Source organism: Synchiropus splendidus, chromosome 18, assembly GCF_027744825.2.
Source record: "Synchiropus splendidus isolate RoL2022-P1 chromosome 18, RoL_Sspl_1.0, whole genome shotgun sequence".
Classification (NCBI taxonomy): Eukaryota; Metazoa; Chordata; class Actinopteri; order Syngnathiformes; family Callionymidae; genus Synchiropus; species Synchiropus splendidus.
In genome coordinates, this window is record NC_071351.1 from 3,721,940 (window position 1) to 3,739,508 (window position 17,569).

The following is a 17,569-nucleotide window of genomic DNA, read 5'->3' on the forward strand; positions in this document are numbered from 1 at the left end:
GACTCCTGTAACTGATCAGAAATCACAGGCCTAAATCAAGAGTTTCCATTCTGAGCCACTGACTCCCGACTCATCTCACTTCCCATCATCCATCGTCTTCTCCTCCACCTGCGCCGGTGTCCAGCTCAGCTGTTAAGCTCCTCCCACTTAGGGCCACTTCAAGTGACGTGGCGGGCTGGGTTTGGCCCTGGGCCTCGAGTTAGACACTTCTAGAGCAACATTTTTGCATTTGCATGCTTTTCTGTTTTCTGTTTTGAAGCATTTATTTCTCCTATTCAGATTAGAATGAAATATTTTAATTGTCTCAGCTCATAAGGAAGAAGAAATACATTTGCTTTATTGTGCTTTTTATAGCATTTATCAAAAAAAAAAAAAAAAAACTAAAGGCCAGAAGTGGCGAAGGAAAAGGTGAAGGAAGACAGCTGTGAACGAAAGAAGGAGGGAAGAAGGCACCTGAGGGAGGTGAAGGTCTACCATGAAAAATGTGCTGACATGCAAGGTGAGGAATTAATGAATACATTAAGGAGAGGATGAGAGAAAGTGGTGGTTACAGAGGAAGCCAAATAGTTCAGCCAGAGAAGAACAGCAGGAAGAAGGGAGATACTCAAGGCAGGAGGAGGCGGAGGAGTGGAGAAGATGAGTCCACTGATCGGTTCAACTGGAAGGAGGTTGGAAGGTGACTTTTTTGGATCAGTGAAAGGATGGAACTGTGAGACGGACACAGAGGTGTTAGTGAGGCGAGCATTGGTGTGTGTTGGAGATGGTGGTGCTGAGAAGAGGTGTCAGCGATGTGAGGGAGCAGCGGCTGTGAAAGTTGGAGCAGAAAAGAGGATTTACTGGTGATGGATCTGACGGGAGAGTGGAGAGGAGAGCAGGGACACCTCTGCAGAGCCAGGGGACCAACGAGCGTCTAAGAACTGACCTTGTGCAGGCGTCCGTCTCTGTCTCCCAGAAAGGCCACGGTGTGCCCGGCCTCCGTCGCGGTGCAGACGGCGGTCAGCTGGGTGGTGGTGGTGGTGAAGGTGGGCGTGGCTTGAAGAGGCACAGCGCTGGCGATGGGGTTTGGGGTGTGCTCCCCCCCACAGGGATACTCCGAGAGAGAGTCCTGGAGGACAGTCATCGTCGTGACTTCTACATCCATCACTGTCATCACCGTGGAAACCACCTGCACCTTCATCACCAACCATCATCCACGCTAGTTCTTCACCATTAATACAGAATATCTCAATGTGAGACAATGTGAGCTCAGTTTTCGATTTTTGCAGGTCATGTGACCACCAGCCTTTATCAGGCCAAATCACTTTAAATGCCACCTGCTGGCCAACTGAGCTCATAGCCGTCTCTAAAGCATATTCAATGACACATAAGCAATTGCAGAGCAACAAAGAAGACCATGGAGAAACTTCATACAACTAGAAATGACACACACATTGCATTGAAATAATGATTAAATGCATAATAATGCAAGTAGCTGGGTCGTTCAGAGCAGTGATTCGTAACCATAGGGCCCATGGTTGGGACGCAACCGCCTCCTCGAGGGCTGCTAAAAGTTTTTTGTTTGGGCCGTGAGGGCTGCGAGACGCTCAGTTTTAATACTTGAGCCACGTATGGTGGCAATAGTGTGTCTCTGAACTGACTTGACAGCTGCAAATCTGTGATAGGTAGCAACTGAGGAGAAGTTCTTGAAGAGAAAAAATGATAAAGAAAGTGATGGCGCTGGCCCAAACAGTAAAAACCGTTGAAGCAGTTTTCAAAGTTAACTAGAACATTTTGTTTCAATATTTTCATTAATTTTCATCGGAGTTTAAACAAAATATATTATTTTTATTTTATATTTAGTCATGGTTTTGTTATATTTATTTTATTCAGTTTTCCAATTTTCTTTCATTTTCTTTTTTTCTTTAGTAAATTTGATGAATATAACTATCACCTGGTTCTGCTGCTGGTTGGACCTTTTAATGACAAATAAATATCTTTGCAATGATCACATGGTTTCATGTCATTTCACAAGGTTTTGGTTTGCTTACATGTAAGTAGATTAGATATGGTTATTGATCACAAATGAAATCAAGAGTGATGAATCAGTTCTATTACTTGATTGTTCTGGGAAAGGTGAGCCCCGAGATCAAAAAGGTTAACAACCCTTGGCTGAGAGAATCCAGATCCTTCTGAAGACAAAGAATCCAGGCAACATAAACCTGCCGTGTTTGTCTCATATTTCAACATGAGCGATTAGGTCTGCCTGACGCAGCAACGTCGCCTAAAACGTTTGACTGGAGTTGCCGGCTCAATTAACAAACGGCAGCAGGACAGTGACCTTTTAAAAGCATCCAACCCAGATCTGCGTGCATCAGAAGCTCAACTGCCACAGCAGATCATCATCATTGCGACGTGGCACTGACCCGCTGCAGATGTTTACACAACCTCCTGAAAAGTGCTCCATTTTCAACGAAGCATCAGTGCCAAGTCAGACGGGCTAATAACCGGCTGATGCGGCCATAATCATCGCCGCCATCGGGATCATGGCGCCGGCTTGTTTCACGGATGGCTTGCAGCGAGGGCCATAATCTGCACTGGAGCGCCACGGAGAGGGGGAGCGAGAGATCACTCCCACCAGCTGCTTGAGCGACAGCTGTCATGACTAGGACTCCAGCTGATGAGGCAAACAGCTGTAATCCACTTACTCTCAGTATTAAGGTCAGTGGACCAACCGCAGCTGGTAATCTGCGACTTCTCTCGTCCCATTTCAGTGTCATGACTGTTGATGACTGACAGGTGGGTGTTTACCTTTGGTAGATGCAGACACTTGGATGACACGGCGTATTCGATGTATGCCTCCTCTTCTCCATTGCGTCCTTGACCACCTTCAGTGTAGCAGACTTCCTGCGTCCGCCGCATCATCCCGTCCAGCTCCTCCATCCCGAACACACAAAGAGCCGAGCGGCTGGTCGCGACGGGCGTGGACGCCTGACCTGCCGCCATGACCACAAACAGAGCGTGCTTCCCTCCGTGGTGCCCGAGCCAAGCGGCCTGCGCCAGGTTGTAGCCGCCGTGGCAGAGCAGCGGTACCTCCACGTAGGAGTAGAAGCTGCGGTCCGACTTGCACAGCCGCGATGCGTACGTCCGGTACTCCTTCTTGTGCCAAATGTCCCGACGCCAAAACAGGAAGTAGATGTGGTCGCCATGGGAGACGGCTTTTATAAAATGGTTGTTGTATTCAGAGTAACTTCCCACCACCAGCTTCCCAAGCTCCTCCTCCTGAGAGAAGGCTCGGCGGGACGCCACGGGAGTCAGACGCCGTGTGGTGATGGGAGGGATGTCGCCCGGGCCTTTGTTGGTGTAGCCGCGACCCACCAGCATCAACCGCAGCCCGCCTTCTGTGGTGATGATGACAGCGACCGTGGAGACCCGAGCGTCGTTGGCAGCAACATACTGCGTGTCCACGGGGTTGGAGGTCCGATAGATGAGCTGCGAGATGTTGGACAGGCTCCTGAGGGCAGAGCGTGACATCATCAACGCGGGTGACATGACCACACACTTTGTCCCGTTACCTTTTCTCACAGATGCCTTGGTACAGCGTCCCGCAGACAATCAGGCTGCCGGGGTCCGCCCCCTGGCCCGGCTCCAGCAGCAGCAGCTTGTTGTAGTTGTGAGTGGGCGTGGCCGAAGAGCAGTCGTGCGGGTTGATCGGAGGCAGGCAGTCGGGGGAGTCCAGGTGAGGCCCGGTTTTCACGTGAGACACCACCTCCAGGTTGGAGTTCAGCTGGTACAGGTTGTCGACTCCGCCCACATAGAGAAGCCCTGCCTCCGCATCCAGAAGGAGGTGTGACAGGGGGCTGCCACGAAGATCTAACCCTTTGACCGAAGAGGTGGAGGCCACCACGACCTCGGCACGGAGAAGGAAAGACAGGAGGAGGAGGAGGAAGACAGACAGGGGGAGAGAGGATGCCACCATGGCCGCTCCTCTTCACCTGCAGGGGGGCAGAAGAAGTGTCCATTCAGTGTCCACCATTTGCACTCTGTTTTTCTGCCTGTAGACTCATCACTATGGGAACATGGAAGTATCCATAGAAACGCAGCAGTACCCATGGTAACGCTGGTGTCTATGGAAATGCAGCAGTATCCATGGCAACGGAGAAGTGTCAATGGAAATGCAGCAGTATCAAACAACAAACTCTCCCAGAACAGAGAAATGGCTCACAGCGGTTCTGCTGCGCAGGGCGAGCTCCCAGGCCCGTTTGGACCCAGGTCTGGTCTGCAGGTGGCGCTAGTGGCTCTCACGGTCTGCAACCACCAAAGCCCTTTTATCTTTTACTCATTTTCTGCGAATTCTGGGAGAAACCGAGGCCTCGGGACATTTGACAAACACACACACGAGGAGGGCGGGGGGGGGGGAGCAAGCGAGAGAGAGAGTGAGAGAGAGAGAGAGTATGGTAATAAAGTTGAAGATGAAGAAACTCATCAATTATTCAACAAAGTGTGAAAAGTTGAAGGAAGAGGAGGGTGGAGTGGAAGAAAAGGGGGGATGAGGAGGAAGACGTGGGGGCAAGTGGTGCGAGAGATGAGGGGAAGCGCAGGAGGTGCAGACGTTCATAAAACGGATGTTTAATTGTACGTGCTGATTGTAACCATGGCAACAGCACATCTGGCTGCTGAGACTCTCATCAGGACCAGGCATGAGGGAACTTCTCTACTCCCTGCCACAAAGTGAACTCTTAAGCCCACAAAACCGGACCCTTTCATCAAAGTCCTCTTCAGAGTCTCTGATCAGAACCAGCACCAGAGACTGCGGATCTTAAGGACCTCCATCAGAACCGTCCTCACGGACGTCACTAATCTGCAGCTCACAGATGGATCAAGCTCCAAACCAAAAGAGACCACTTTCAGAGAGCCTAGGTCCCTCTGTGGGACCCCCATCAAGACATCAGTGGGCCCAGTCCCTGCTGCACAGATCATGTTCTGATCAGTTCTGATCAGAACCAGCCACATGAGCTGGGGAGTGACCCAAAGCAGGGATCTGAATTCTTCACAAAAGCTGAGCTCTTCCACATCAGAACCATCAACTCAGGCCCCTGAAAAACCCGGACCACCAGTAGAGACCCACTTTTGGGGATGATTACCAAGACCTTCATCACCACTTGGATTCGAACATCAAGGAGTCTATTGAACACGAGAGCCTCTGGACCGTCACAGAAGTGAAGCTCACAGAGGCGATCCCCTCCTCAGCCGCAGGGAGCCCTCCGAAACTGGACCTACTGAATGAGATCAGAACCAACTGTACCTGTCAGTCAGACGGAGAGACTCTCATCAGGACCACGGGTCCGAGACCGTCTGATCTGCTGTCGGTACCCCTGTTCCGGTCACCATGGCGACAGCTCCAATGCTCTAGGTGACGACTGTTCAGCAGTTTTACTTCTTTTGTTCCCTCCGCCCACTCCCCACTGCCTCCCCCTCCTCCTCTCTGTATGGAAATTAAGGACGAGCAGCTTTCAATATGTCGAGGTGATCACAGGCTGCCTTACCTCCGGCTCACACACACTCACCCGCCGACTCACACACACGCTCTACTGTAAATGTGTGTCTTCTCTTTGAAGTTGAGAGTCAGCAAAGTGAGTGTGTGTGGAATTATTTCTCTTTGTTCAGTCTTCTCTTTTACTCCCAGGGACCCCCTCCTCCCTCCTTTTCTCATTTCCTCGCTCGCTCCCATCCTCTCCCATCCCATCCTCTCTTTCTATCTCCCTCGTTACCTCGCTCGCTTGCTCGCTCCCACCCACTCGCTCGCTCGCTCTCTCGCTCGGCCTACTTTCCTCAACAGAAACTGACCACAACTTATTGAAATCGGACCGAAGCCGGTTCTCTGCGGTGACGACACGCCGGAGCGAGGCAGGAAAGACGGCAGACCTTCGGAGTAAAGGTGGGCGTGGCCCCGATAATCAGGCCGAGCCTGTGATCCTTGTCTCTGCCCCCCCACACCCCCACATCCACGAGCACAGGGCGGAAATTGAACGTGAAGCCAGCAGTTGTGTGAAAGATTGTGTTGTCACTGCGGCTCAGTGAATCACGGCTCCTCCCTGATTCACATATTGATCCAACGCTCGTGTCTGATTTAATATCTCATCGATTGTTTTCATACCATCCAGTGTATTTGAGCAGTTCCTGACTAACATGGTGTCTAAGCCAATTCAAAAACTTCATTTTGAAATGTCATTTCAATCGCTGACCACAAGGGGGACTCATTGTTAGGTAGGTCCTCTATATTACCTGGTGGGTGTCTTCTCAGCTAGCTAGGGTGTGAGGCGGGGGACACCTCACGGCGACTCAGACCACTTGAGCGAGAGAGGGCCTCAGAAGCACATGCTTCACATCCACCGGTCTCCTTCGTCACCAGCACACGGCAGCTCCTCAGCTATTCCACCAGGAGGTTATGTTTCTTGCAAGGCTCAAAGAATAAATTGATGTGAGGGATTTAAGAGCCTCTGAAACTGCCTGAACACAGCTGTTCAGATGAGGCACTTGTTTTGGGTCTGTCCTGACCTAGAAGGCTTCTCTGGACCGCCTCAGCAGTGACCCACTTATTCCAGTGTTTGGAATCACCCCTGAAGGGGAACAGCTGATGGTTGGACCATTTACCACCCGCCTGGACCCAGCCTCACATTGGGATTAGCTGGTTAACCCAAGGCTGGCCGGATTCTGAGCTCATCACGTGATAGAGCTGGGTTTCTAAAGACATGATCGCTGGAGTGTTCGGCTCAGAAGAGTGAGAAACCGTGCTCCACTGTTGAGGGTTCTGAATGAGTGGAGGACTTCATTGAAAAGTTAGAAGCCAATGAATGTGAATTGCTGGTCTGTGGCTCTTCACTGCCGCAGAATTGTCTGGGAATAAATGGCGTTTCAGAGCTGATCATCCGTGATGCTTCATGACCTCAAATCAAAACTGCGGGGGTTCAGCCCGTGGCACCGCTCTATGTTCGTGTAGCCGTGGACACCCGAGATGAGCCAAGAGGGCTTGAAGGACGCTGACGTCCGAGAGGTTGAGAGGGAGCCTGAGGGCAGGAGAAGAGGAAACTGACATCTCATTCCTCAGCACCATAAGGACCTGGGCCAGATGTCTCGGCCGTGTGGGGCTCCACCACAGGCCTTTGTTTTGTCAACTGTTCCTGATCTTTCTGGACAGATTTTGAGGTGCAATCATCCAGGGGGGTCTAATCCTCCACGATTTAAGGATTAAATCGCTCCATTTCAGCAAATGACTGCGTCCCAATGACATCATCAGTCCGCGACTACGAGCACTTTTTGAATGAAGCCAGAGAGCCAGGCAGCCGGCAGGAGGATCAGCCCCTCTAAATCCGGGGGTTCTCAGCAGGAATCTTGCTACATTAAGAGAATGGTGCTGATCTCAAGACGTGGTGGTGTCGAGGAATTCTGTTCTCCCGTTGAGAAACCAGCTGTAAAACGAGCGCAGTAAAGGAAAAGAGGCTTAAACAAGAGCCTTTCATCGACTGCCAATTTGGGTTTTTGACTAATGGATGTCGCACTCTCACCAACGCCGTGGACAGAAACAACATTTAAAAAATAAAAGGTTTTTCTATCCGCAGGAACCAGAGCATCAGCAGTGGTGAGACATGAGCCAGAGTGAGGAGGAATCCTGAAGAAATACTCGGCTTTTGTCTGCTCTTTGTCCTCGTTTATGATTCACAACCTTGCACGCCCAAATACACATGAAGCGGACCAGAACCCAGGGCTGGAAATTGGGCCCAAGTCAGAGAACCCGCGTGACATGAGGCGGCGGGAGTCCTGACAGCTGCATGACGTAAACATGTAAACACCGACAGAGGAACTGTTGACATCTCATCCTCCGGCGAGAGTGACATCACTTGAAGGAGCCGCGGCTACTGAAGTGGAAAACTGAATATTGATGACGTGGATGGGCTGCTTTGATCTGAACACACACACACACACACGCAGAGTGATGGAATCAGCATCGATATCATTACCGCTCATCAGCGCGGCGCGCTCTGACCCCCTCCGGTGGGTGCCTGCGTAAGTGGAGCGTCAATGTTTCAATATATTATGATCACATGTACAACTCCGCTTTACTTTCAAAATTGAGGGAAAAAACATGAATTTTCAAAGTTGTGTGTTCAAGGACGGAATTCAGTGATGTGGCAGCCCCAAGGGGAGGCGGGGGGAGGCAACCCCACCCAGTGTATCCTCGAAAGAACCAGTTTATGTCTTTTGCTCCTCGCTTTTGTTCTCATTAACACTTTATAATGTTCTTTTCCTCGTCATCTTTGGCAGGAAATCGCTGCACACTCAAGCCTTCGTTCATTTCAAGTGACACCTCCCTTCCTTTTCTTAACGCGCCACTACCACTTGGCAAGTTTGACAGAAAGCAGCCGAGAGTTCGCCAAGGAAAGCGTTTGCATGGACACAGTCATTTCACAATGAAGCAGGGGCGCGTTGGGAAGTGAGCTGCGACATAATGAAAACTCTCCTTCCATCCCCAAATTGCACGATGACGCCTTTTATCAGGATCTATTTTCCTGCTTCCATTTCAGCTCATCTCAGCCAGCAGCTCTTGCTGAGGTCACCAGACACTGCACTCGACGGTTGTACCAGCCACTCCGTCCACAGAGAGCTATTGATAGCTCCTGACCACTACAGACCGCAAAGAGCTGCAGTCATTGACAAGTGGATCGTAGACAATTGAACTGAGTGAGAAAACCTCAGGTGAAGGAGCACAATTGAAACGAAAGTTCAGAGGACCTCCAACTCTGATATCCTTAATCCCCACAGGTCATGAGTTCACCAGAACAGTGCCCCCTGGAGGTTGCGTTACGATGTGCCACACCCTTCCACGTAACTTAGGGATGGAAAACTGTGGATGGGAAGCTCTGCTGGCCCTCAGTGTCTGAGCAAGTGACATCATACCCTCACGCTATTCGCATCAGAGCTCAGTGGCTCCGCCTCAGTCAGACGCAGATACACCTGTGACTCAAGAGGCTCCGCCCAACTCAGAGTAGGCAACGCACGCAAACATTTGAGAGAGACCGTTACACTGCTCTGCACTGTCCTAACAGACCACTGCAGGTTGTCACAGTCACATGACACACACAGCAAGAGGTGCACACCGTGCCCTGGTGGACACTCCAGACAGTAAGCAGGACTCTATTGGAAGGTGGAATGGAAATCCATCAAATGAGTGTGAAATTTAACAGGATTTTCGACAGGAACAAATGTACATGATTGCTTTACATTCATTTCCTCCCCAAAGTTGATGTGTAGGTGAAGACAGTCACATGCAGCTAATGTTTTAGCAAGGCTACAAGTCAACAGTCACAAACAAACAAGCGCCCCCTGCTGGGTCCTCTTTGATAGTAGAAGTCAAGACGGATGAGATTGGAGGGAAAGGAAGTCTAAAATCATAAACTAAACTAACATCAATTGCATATTCATGCTCAATTATTGTCAGAATTTGTGGTGAAAATTCAAATTTCAATTGAGTTGAATAAATAAAAAACATTTGTGCGTCATTTATTTTTGGTAATTTCAAAGCAAAGTTCACCAGGACCATCCATTAAAGCCACATACGCCTCACTGACACACACACTCACACACATATCAGCAGCAGGTAAGATATGAGATGAAGTCAGACCGAACCCAGGACCAGAACAGAACCACTGACGCTGAAGTGGAAGTCAGAAAGACGCGATCTGACACCCAGACTTTGTCTGCGCTCAGACGACTGTAGTTGTGTTCAGGTCCTGAGGGAACTTCCCGCCGGTTCTGGCTCCTGCTCCGTTAATCAAATCACTGTAAATTAGTCAGAGCCAGCTGTCAATCAAAGGCAGGGAGAGCGAGAAAGAGAGAGCGACACTCACTTCATGCAGAAGACACCCGACGTTCTTTCATCGCTCCGAAAACAGATGACTGAGAGTCAGCATGGACGATCGACACACACAGACAGATGGGGAGAGAGAGGGAAAGAGGGGGCGGGGCTCAATGTAAGGAAGGGGGCGGGGTGAGGAGGGGGGTGTCACCAGCCTGCAGCCGGCTGTAATCTCATTATTCACAACAAGACATTGTTAGAGGACGAGGGGAGGGGTGGGGGTGCAGGGGGTGCCAGCAACTGAGACACAGGGAGCAGGTGGGGCTGGGGGAGGGGCTTCGCTGAATGAAAGGGGCGGAGCCAAAGTATTTAATATTTAATCGGTGGTTTGAGGCGTGAAGTTAGAAAGTGAGCATGCGAGGTAGTAAATCAGCGGACCATGTCGACATGAGACAGCCACACCCACTACTGCCGTGTGTTACTGTGTGTGTGTGTGTGTGTGTGTGTGTGTGTGTGCGCTTCTGTGTACCACGGTGCAGTGCACCTTCGTGTGGGTGGGGGTCAACTGTTTGTGAATGTGTTTGTCAGTGAGGTCCTTAAGTTAGCAAGTGTGTGCGTGTGTTTGTCAGCCGGCCAACAAGTTGTGTGTATGTGTATGTGTGTTACACATCGATGGGTCTATTGTTGCGTAGGTCTGTCGCACGTCACGTGTGTATCAACTATCTCCAAGTCATCGAATGCTTTAAAGTTTGAGCGTTAACGCGTGACACTGAATGTTAACTTTATTCTTTGTTTGTTTGTGCATCCTGTTTTAGCCAATCCACATGTGTAAGTGCTGCAGCATGTTTGTTACCATCCATATCAGGGTGTGCGTCACTGCATACTGAGTACTACTGTGTTGATGCATGTCAAAGAGTCATTGTGTCCCCAAGAGTGTGTAGCTGTTGTTTTCCTGGCTGTGCTTTTGTTGCTGTGTGTTCCGTGTGTGTGCATGTGACAATCAATGTGTGTGTGTTAAAAATAAACAGCTGCGGCTCTCAATAAAAGGTCACGACCCCGTCTGTGAGGGGTAATATATTAGTGAGGAAACCACATGTTTTGACTCCACCCACACAGCAGAAGTGCCGCGAGAACCGGGCCGGACCGGGACTGGCTGGAACAGAACCCAGGTGAGTCAGAGAAGGAGCTCTGTGACTGGCCACAAGCCGATGATGTCACCGCCACGCTGAGTCAGCTGATCATCACTGATGCTCAGGTGTTCGCATCAACATCGGCGAGCGAGTGAGTGAACGTTATCAGCACCAAGACACTGGTCAGACATGTTTGTCACTGAACGCTTTAACAGTCATTTATTCATCTATGTGTGTGTGTGTGTGTGTGTGTGTGTGTGTGTGTGCGCGTGTTTAATATTGCATGAGGGGGCTCCTGGTGAGAAGTGGACAAACACTCCCAGCTGAGCTCTAACTCTCTCTTTCACGCACCCTTGCACACACACACACACCTCAGGGTGTGTCTGGTCTTTTATTACAGCCTCCGATTGATTTATATCTGTGTGTATTTCTGTGTGTGTTTCTAAAATATGTTCACATCTCCATATCGGGCACGCTGACCAATCGCAGCTGTAAGTCGGAATTTATCAGCCGGTTCCAGTCCGAGGTCACGGCGGCTGACCTTTGACATGAAGTTGAATATTTCCAGTTGAATGATCGGTGTTTCTCCACACAAAGGAGCAGCTGAGGAAAAGAAGAGCAGTGTTGCCACTCGCTCCTGCAGCCAGATACTCATTTCATACTTCATGTTTGAACACCTGCTTCTTGAAGCGCACATTTTTATTAGCTGGCGCTGAGATATTAAACTCCCCCTTTGACCAGGTGAAGGCACTGGTCGGCAGATATTCAACATTATTATGATTAAAAGAGCCTGACTTACACCTGAACAGTTTAGGGAAAGCCAACAGCTGCGCTGCCATCCATCATGTTTATCAGCGCTGAAATATAAATAACTTTTCCTGCAAAGAATATGACTCAATTTGCCGCTCAACTGTCTGATGAAATCAGGAAAGCGGCGGAGGAAAACACAAATACACAACAGACAAAGACGACAGTCGCGACCACCCCCACCTCCTCCAAACAAAGATTTAAAAGCGACACCAGTCAACCTTCAAAAAAAACAATAAATTATTGATGACGACAATGACAGTACATCCAATATAAATACAGTGATAATGACCACAGTTTTAGATGAATGACTCATAATTATGCCTAAATGTTAATGTCATTTTTCATATTTTATTACACTGTTATTATATCCCACCACAAATATAGTACTGTTATATTATACAGTAATTCATACAGATCGGGTTCTCTCAGTTGGGGTTTGACCTTTCATTATCCTTCACCATAACACAGACAGCAATGACTATTCTACTGGTCCAATGATGTCAGTGTCATAATATAACATCACTTCTCTCCTCTCCAGGTCCTAATGAGCCTCCAACATTCGTGGTCCAACTCTGTCTCCACATCTCCAAACCAACTGTCCTCCCGACCAGTCTTGTGTCCAGTCTTCCCAACACCTGCCTCTGATATACTGTGTGCCTTTCCAGTGACTCCAAATGGCAGCCTCTAAATCTTCACCTCTGAAGCATCATGTAAGCGACCACAACTGTCCCCTGAAGTGTCCACAGCCGGCTTCTCCCTGGCTGCACTCTCTGCTTCACCAAGTGATTTAAAAAGCAATCCTCACAGTTTTGCAGCTCCATTGATAAGTTGAAACATACATTTCAGTGTCTAAATACTAACTTTTCATCCCCACTGTTGACACACAAGCTTCAGATGTGGTGATGTATAGTTGTACCGGGTGAATAAACATTGCCAAAGCACCACAATACTGTGAACACACACGGATGTATTATGGAAATGGTATGCTGTTGACCTTCCCCTCTCAAACTGTCAGCCATTAAACCCCCCAAATAGATGCAGAGAACGTTACATTAGTCGCCTATGCAAGTGTATATGAATGTCTCGGTGTGTGTGTGAGTGTGAGTGTGTAATTTGAGGGTTTTCAGCAGAAACAAAAGACGAAGGACGGGGAAGAGGCTTTAGAGGGGGAGTATGAAGGGGGGAGGAGGGGGATCATTCAGTGTGAAAAGCAGCTTGTGGACGAAGCAACCAGGCAGAGTAATGACTGGAGGGGGGAGGAGGGGAGGTGAAGGGGGTGAGAGGTGAGGGACAGTAATTGGAAGGAAATGCATGTGATGGACTGAAACACACAGACACAGACACACACGCCTCGTTCCAGCCAACAACTTCAGGCTGGGTGCATTGATCGAGGAAGTCACCAGGAGGCGCTACATTGATCCAAACTCAACAATTAAACAATGCTAAGGAGACGCAGACATTCCTGAACAAGCCAGGTCTCCTCTGCCTGCACTGCTTCTTCAACAGAAACTGGAAATATTTTAATGATTTTGTCTCAAAGAATGAGGCTCAGTGGGACGAGCCTTGCTTCGCCAAGGTACGAGCTGATGCTGCGTTCAAGAGCAATGATCAAGATCTCACAACCAAAACTGAGCCACTGCCACCAGAAGCTTCGGAATGTCATCACTTAAAACATTCCAGGTGAGCTGACTCTTTACTTAGTTCACTTCAACGCCAGAAGAATGGACAGAATGAGAAAGAACAGACGCAAACATGAGGTTTTCGGAGTGGCACTGACCTGCTGCCACCACCAGGGCGTGTCTCTGCTGATAACGATCAGGAGCGATTTTCATCAGGAGGATGATTCTGGAAAACAAACATTAAATATTAGCTTTTAAGTAGAGGAATTAAAGTGAAAGAGAGACCAGAGGTTTGCTCCTCGTCTTGTTGCAATTCATCCATGCTGATAACCTACAGTTAGGAACTACATGAAGGGGAAGCCTTTTGTCCTGCAGTGAGGGTTTAGTCTAATCCAAGCATGTTCACACTCAGGGTGGGACTCAACAACTGTTGGGGAGAGGAAGGTCTGCCCAAGATCACAGGCCTCAGGCAGCAGGGAAGAGGATCTGCACCAGCAACATCAGGTCTCTGTGATCAGCTGAGCCACGGTCACGCACAAAGAGGTCCGGACCAGAAGACTCGAGAGACGAGCAGCTGTCAGCGTCTCCACAGACAGGTGTGCCAACTGGCCGCTCCGGAGAACAACTGCTTGTCTTGCTAAAGAGCACACAGGGCACTCCCTCTTCCCACGGGACAATATGACACCTGTTATCACCAGCATCACCACTCGCTCTTTGCGGGAACCAATGACACAATAGAGGCAGAACAATTCGACTGTTGTGAAATGTTGCATTTCAAAATAGTAAAAAAAATTCCCAGAAATGATCCGCTGAAATCTAAATGTGGCCCTGCACAGTTTAGCGCTCCTCAATTGTCGCGGTTTCGCCGCGACTCTGGTGAAACGCGGAGACACCAAGTGTCCTGTTATTTATTCATGAGGACAAAACACTGCCGTTGGCCACCACTCACACCAAAACAAGTGAACTCCAGCGTCTCAGCGTAGAACCTGTGTGTTCAGTATCACAGCAGGACATGAGATTAGCCTTCACTGACACAGGAGTTTTGTCAGATGAGTTTAGACTCATCTAGAGGTCTTCGAGAGACACAGCAGAATTACATTGTCATTGTGCTGACAGAACACTCGAATTGAACCCAGGCTGCGGGGATGAATGAGCTGAAGCCAAGCAACGCCATGTAGCAACCCAAATACAGATGTGACATCATGTTTTCTGCATGTATCCTCCTGGCAAAGTTAGATGCATGTGATTTAAGAGCTATTTTGGGACACAAATAGATAAAAATTTATTGCTTCTAGTTCGACATTTAGCTCCGAGGCGCAGGACACGGGTCGTCTGTGTCCAGCAGCCCTCAAACACAAGATGCAGTTAGGAGGTTTGAAGAGATCACATGACCTCAGGCTGAGCTTCAGCTGGTGTAGTGCGGAAGTGACCATGGAAAAGTGAAGAAATCCCTGGCTTGTTAGATGACCAACCTGTGTCAACACCAACCTGCCAGGTCACATGACCCACAGCTGCTCAGGTGACGGGCGTTAGTTCTCAGCTGTCATCACGGAGCGGAGCCCCACCCCGACTCTACATCATGTTTTCTATCGAGGCATCCAAATAGGCCACCAGGCGATTTAAGATACACAAAGTCACACACACATACACACATATATATATATACAGGCGCTAGATTAGGCAGAAAGCCTTCATTCTTCAATCTGTGGAGTTAATCTGATGTTGTAAATCTGCAAACTGAGACATTATGGAGATGTAATCTGTTTATCCAGAACACGCACACACACGGACGCACACGCGGCCACAGAGGGAATGTTAAAGGAGCAGCGCGATATTTCGGAGTTTATCTGAGCAAATCAGCCAATTACAGCGCGGCACTATCGCAGCAGGCCAAAGCCCACAAAGCACAATCCCATGACGGCTGGTAAATATGGAAAGAAAGTGGGAGAGGAAACACTCACACAAGAAGTTTGCCGCTGCCACACAGGGCTTTACTGCCATTCTGAGGTTCCAGGGCCCTAGGCGTCGCCATGGTTACCTCAACTATCACCCTGGTAACCATAGTAACCTCCGCGCAGCGCCATGGTAACCGAAAAAGTTGAAGCTAAAGTTATGATGCTAATAGAGTTGAGTTGGCTTTCAGTATGTGTATGTGTGTGTCTTTTCTCCAGTAACCAGCCGCTTTATGATTTATTAATATCACCTGCAGCTACGCAGGGATCTGACACACACACACACACTCACAAGGGAGCGGGAGGGGGTGGTTAGGGATGGGGGTGCGCCAGTTGGTGTGATCAAGGACGAGGTATTCGCACTTGACAGCGCATGAGTGTGTGTGTGTGTTGTGATAATCGGTGGGGGGAGGCCACACCCTAATCTGGATCAACAATGGAACCCCCAAAGTCACAGCCAGGCAGGCGTGTGTGTACGTGCACACCAGGAGAAGCCCAAGCTCCGCGCCGTCGGTGGAGGCCGACTCGGCTGACGCTCACCTGCAGACGATTTGGGGACCCCCATTAACCTGCGGCGACAAGAGGAAGCCCCTTCAAGAGTTTCAAACAAGGAACAGCTGCTGCCGTCATTATCAGAATCCTCCACACCATAATCTCCATGGTTATGATCATTATCCTCATCACCACGATCACCATCACAATTACCGTCATTATCATAATCTTCCATAAGCTCAGGCTTCTGTCGGTCACTTCACAACTGCCGTCATCACCGAAACACTGCCATGAATAAAAGCGCCGCCCTCATCCTCTCCACTACATCATCGCCATCAAAACTGGTGAGGACTGGACTCATTGCTCTTCACAGACCAGGTCACGGATGAGGATCAGCTCCTCTCAGTCCAAAAACAGTTGAGGTGTTCCGTCCAGGTTGGCAATGAGATTTTTCCTATGGAGTCTGAGATGGACTACTGCCCCCTGGTGGTGAAGTAACAGCTCAGCACAAACACTCTCAGTGTGTCGTGTCAGGAAGAACAGAAAGAGTCAGAGTAGAACATCGGCTCCTCCTCCACACCCAACTGGGCAGACCCAGGACCTACTGGAGAGATCATGAAGTCAGAATCTGGGCCTCTTCCCCACGGCTGCTGCCCCACTCAACCAAGCACTCGGGTGTTTGGGTGGTGAGCAGCAAGGCCGAGTTCCTCCGAGTCATGAGGATGCCTCTCGCACACGTCTCTGATGAGAGGTTTTGGGCTTGTGCCACTGGAAGGAGCCCCGGGCAGGACTGGCAACGTGCTTCCTCACTGGAGCTCTGAGCGACTTAGTGAAGAGTCAGCCTCACAATACGCTAAAGTGTGACGTTGTCATCGCAATTACTGTAATTACATTGCATTTCCCAGATTATTTCCGGCACCTCTGGTTCTCCAGGGGTTACAGTCACCACCAGGCACGAGACGCAAAATGAAACTAAAGAAATGCCAAGATGGTTTCCAAAAAGAGGCTTGAGCAGGATGGTAATGCAGATATCACCACGTCCACAGCAGGGGAGGGAGTGAAACACGGAGTGACAGAAGTAGACGTTGCAGAGAGCATGTGTGGAGGTGATACCAGAGCCGGTCTCGTGAGGGAGTCTAATCGCTGTCAGCAGACAGAAGCCTCTGAAGCGTTGAGTTGTGATCCTGGAGAGATGAGTCTTTGACTAGAGGTGCTCTCCCTCTGCCACAGCTCGTCGTCTAAAAGGTTTCAGGCGTATTAACTTCGCATCTCTCATCCGGTGTGCGACCCATCAAAGCCCGACAGAAGAGCAAACCTTCGTCGGCCCGTCACCCTCCGTGATCACGTTCCACACACGATGGAATGGTGATCTCTCTCTATAAGAGCCTTCATTTGGGCTCGGGAAAAGTTTCCTCCACGGTGATGTAATTCCCCTCCATAAGCTTTAAAAAACAAGACTTGTTGGACGATAGGGACGGAAGGAAAAGGAATAATTAATGCTCAGGCAGGCACACACACGCACCCTGAGGGAGCGTCCCAGCGCAGCGGCAGCAGCGGGAGGCTGAGGTCCCTGAAGAATCCGAGCTGCTGCCTTTCATCTGCTGGAACAGATGAAGCACACGCAAACAGAACGACACGAACGCAGGGGAGGATTGTGAGGAGATCCGGTCCAATTCATGTGTGTGTACGATGTGACAAGGCACACACACCCAAACTTGTGCGGGTTCTGTGGAATTT

The 17,569-nt window shown here is 49.5% G+C and overlaps 1 protein-coding gene across 1 annotated transcript in view; it reads right to left on the reverse strand.

Annotated features, from left to right (window-relative positions):
• The window catches only part of plxnb3 (plexin B3), a 30,025-nt gene that overhangs the window by 9,305 nt on the left and 3,151 nt on the right, over positions 1-17,569 (reverse strand). The window contains exons 2-5 of the mRNA XM_053849291.1: positions 13,547-13,614; positions 3,552-3,971; positions 2,788-3,490; positions 923-1,105 (exon numbers count right to left, since the gene is read on the reverse strand). Of these exons, the coding sequence (XP_053705266.1) occupies positions 923-1,105; positions 2,788-3,490; positions 3,552-3,955 (1,290 nt within the window). The 5' untranslated portion in view covers positions 3,956-3,971; positions 13,547-13,614. The remainder of the gene's footprint in view (positions 1-922; positions 1,106-2,787; positions 3,491-3,551; positions 3,972-13,546; positions 13,615-17,569) is intronic.